Consider the following 3,767-nt stretch of genomic DNA (forward strand, 5'->3'; position numbering starts at 1 on the left):
AGCAACTGTCGTTGCTATCCCATGCAACACCATTTCCTACCCCTAGCAATAACCCAGTAATCATCAGGTTGCATTCAACAAGTCTTTGTATCCAGAGACTAGTCTTTTAACACAGCAAAACCTGACACAGTAACATTACAAAATTCCTGACATTTTCAAACACAGTGCACTATCCAAAAGTGAAGAATTTACACTTTATTGTACTCATTTACATAGATCAAGAGGGATAGTTTTAATCATTTAACCTAGCTGGCTTGTTCAGATTTTTTAAGTAGAAAAGTTACAGGCTATAATTTAGCCGAAGCAGTCGTGCTTCAATGTCTCCATGGCTGGAGATCAGATTAGACTTTTAATGGTCTCTTCCAGCTTCTCTTTATTGGCCCCAGAGAACTCCTGCACCTGTAAAGAGAGATTGATCTTTAGAACTGTTGCATTCAACACTTCATAACATTAGTTGCATAGCATCCAGACACATATACACCTACTCAACTCTGCTACAACTGAAGTTTTTTCACCCCCAAATCAGGGAGTATTTTGCAAATGTTGATCTATTCATCTCCCACTCAACTCATGACAAAAACTGGCACAAGAGTCCATCAAGGATCACTTCCAGACTACCACTGCTGGAAGCCTTCTACATATAAAACAAGGGAAAGACAATTGATCCTGAACCAATGCCATGTAGGACTCAAATACAGGCTTGAAGATACTCTGGAGGTCACCACACAGCAAAAGGTGGCTCAAAGTTACTTTAGGTTGCTCAGGACCCTTACCAGTCAAATTCCGGAAGGATTGCTCCAAATGACCTGTCCTTGAGACCAGTCCTGTGAGAATTGTCCTTGTTTCAACTTACACAGCAGAAAGATAAAGGCAACATTCACATTTCAAAAACAGTGGCTCTGTCTTTCAGTACCTACAGGGGTGCAAGGTACAGACACTACAGGCTATGAAACTACTTGCCCAATACTACTGTGTCCAGAGAACTGCCAGGGTCACCCAAAACAAAAAGCCACACAACAGGGTTAAGCATATCACCTTCACACACTGTCACATCATATCACAATTCTTCCAATTACATTATGAAGCTGTGGAAGCTTACTCTGAGAGAACTGTCAAAGTCTCATTATTAGTCATAGTTTGGCCCCATATTGATTTGAACTGAAGGTCACACACCATCTGACACAACCTTTTCAGGCATAATTCCATTGCCTTCAGCCATGAAACCTCCATCCAGGCATTGTTTCACTTTAGAAAAGCCTGCCTTCAACTTGCTCAGCAAACTGAAAGCCCAAGATAACACATTTAGCTCAGCAATTCTTTAGTTCAGACAAACAGCCATTCACAACTACCCTACATAGGCAGCCCACTATGCTGTCAGAGTATGGTCTGCATCCCATCTCATCCACCTCTGGGGCAGTTCAGTCCTCTGACAGAGACAGGACCTCCACTTCACAGGTTACACAACCCCTATGTAAAGGCATCCAAGCAATTGTTTCAGCTTTGTGTATATTCAACCACATTAGAGACTGATGTCAGGGTGGGATTCCATTGGCACATATAGCCATGTCCCTGCTTGAATATGAGCTGCATCCAGAGAAGAAATACTAACCAAAATCAGTAAAAAGCAGGGTGCCAAGCAGACAGACTAGCAGACAGACTGACCTGTAACACTCAGTCCACTACCTGTGAACAATAAGGTTTGCTTCATCAGTTAACTGCTGGTCCATGTTACATTTGCTGCAGCACCAACATGAACTTGCTCACTCTCAGGAGTGTCTTAAGGTCAGCAGTGCCCCAGATATATTAAGAGAAAGCAGGCTATGTAGTCTATCATTCCCAATCTTCTTTCAAGTGTTTAGCTTGCCCACTCCAGTTCCAAGAGCAGAGCCTACCTTCTTTCTATTCTTGTAGAACTGGAACGTTGGCATGCATGTCACATCACAGTGTGCAGCAACATCCTGGAAGAGACAGAAAACAATCTTCAGCTGTGCATGTTGAAGCTTTTCAGTGTTTTCATCAATCCTCTCAGTTAAAGGGGATGACAGAATTGAGAAAATCAATACATGGTTAACAGAGTGGTGTCATGGGCAGGGCTTTGGCTATTTATACCATGGGACTCACTTTGAGAAATCTGGTCTTCTGGGGGCTAACAGGATACATCTTTCAGAGAAGAAGAAGAGCATATTTGGCAACAAGCTTTCCAACATAGTCATGAGGGCTTTAAACTACAACTGCCGGGGGAGGGGATCCTAAATACATCCCACTTCCAGGCCAATGACAGTAATGGATGCCCTGGGCCTGGAGTAGGACCACAGGCCAGGAAGAGAGCACCAACTGGTAATCCAGCCCCAATGGCAGCCCAACTTAAATGCCTGTATACTAATGCACAGAGCTATGGGGAACAAGCAAGAAGAGTTACAGCCGTGTGTGTAGAGGGCTATGATGTCATTGGCATTACTGAGATGTGGTGGGATGGCTCTTAAGACAGGAGCATAGGAATAGATGGGTATACACTGTTCAGGAAAGACAGGTAGGGGAGAAGGGGGGGGGGGTTGCCCTCTATGTCAGAGACCAGCTGGAATCCATGGAGCTCCACCTGGGGATGGATGAGGAGGCTGCAGAGAGCTTACGGCTCAGGGTTAAAGAGAAGGCAGGGGAAGGAGTGGGGGTCTGCTACAGGCCACCTGATCAGGTGGACCAAGTGGATGAGGCCCTCTATAAGCAGATAGAAATAACTTTGCATTCACAAGTTATGGTCCTCATGGGGGACTTCAACCACCCTGATATCTGCTGGCAGGACAACACAGCAGGGCAGGAGCAACTGAAGAGATTTCTGGAATGCACCGATGACAATTTCCTCATCCAAGTGTTACAGGAACCGACAAGAAATGGTGCTATGCTGGACCTTCTCCTTACCAACAAGGGGCTGGTGAGTAATGTGAGGCTTAAGGGCAGTCTTGGCTGTAGTGACCATGAAATGGATGAGTTCAAGATCCTTAGGGGCTCAAAGAGGGTGCACAGCAAGGTCACTACTCTGAACTTCAAGAGGGTGGAGTTCAAACTCTTCAGGGACCTGCTTGACAGAGTGTCATGGGACAAAGCCCTAGAGGGAAGAGGGACACAAGAAAGCTGTATTCAAGAGTCATTTCCTGCAAGCACAGGAGCAGTGCATCCCCAGAAAGAGGAAGGCAGGCAAGAATGCCAGGAGGCCACCATCGACGAACAAGGAGCTCCTGGACTTACTCTGGCACAAAAAAAACCAAGCAGGGAGTGGAAGCAAGAACGGGTTAGATGGGAGGTACACAAAGAGGCTGTCTGAGCAGCCAGGGATGAGGTTAGGAAAGCTAAAGCTGTGATAGAATTAAACCTAGCCAGGGACACAAAGGGGAACAAGAAGAACTTCTACAAGTACATTGGAGATAAAAGTAAGACCAGGGAAGATGTGGGCCCTCACTGAAAGGAAACCGGAGACATGGCCACAAGGGATACAGAGAAGGCTGAGGTGCTCAATGACTTCTTTGCCTTGGTCTTCACCAAGGGCTCTGGCCTCACCGCCCAAGTTACAGAAAAGGAAGGTAAGAACTGGGAGAAGGAAGATCCACCAACTGTAAGTGAAGATCAGGTTCAAGACCATCTAAAGAACCTGAAGGTGCACAAGTCCATGGGACCTGAGGGAACTGGCAGATGAAGTTGCCAAGCCATGAACCATCATATTTGAAAGGTCATGGCAGTCTGGTGAAGTCCCCACTGACTGGAAAAGGGGAAAC

General features: G+C 45.8%; 1 protein-coding gene across 1 annotated transcript; it reads right to left on the reverse strand.

The window, feature by feature from the left end:
• Positions 1–336: 336 nt before the first annotated feature.
• Positions 337–2,160, reverse strand: LOC104463651 (thioredoxin-like). The gene is made up of 3 exons (XM_010076066.1): positions 2,122–2,160; positions 1,893–1,958; positions 337–399 (listed from the first exon to the last, which is right to left on the reverse strand). The coding sequence occupies exons 1-3, from the start codon at positions 2,158–2,160 to the stop codon at positions 337–339; spliced, it is 168 nt and encodes a 55-aa protein (XP_010074368.1).
• Positions 2,161–3,767: the final 1,607 nt, after the last annotated feature.

The sequence above is a fragment of the Pterocles gutturalis genome, unplaced genomic scaffold, assembly GCF_000699245.1.
Source record: "Pterocles gutturalis isolate BGI_N339 unplaced genomic scaffold, ASM69924v1 scaffold10888, whole genome shotgun sequence".
NCBI lineage: Eukaryota > Metazoa > Chordata > Aves > Pterocliformes > Pteroclidae > Pterocles > Pterocles gutturalis.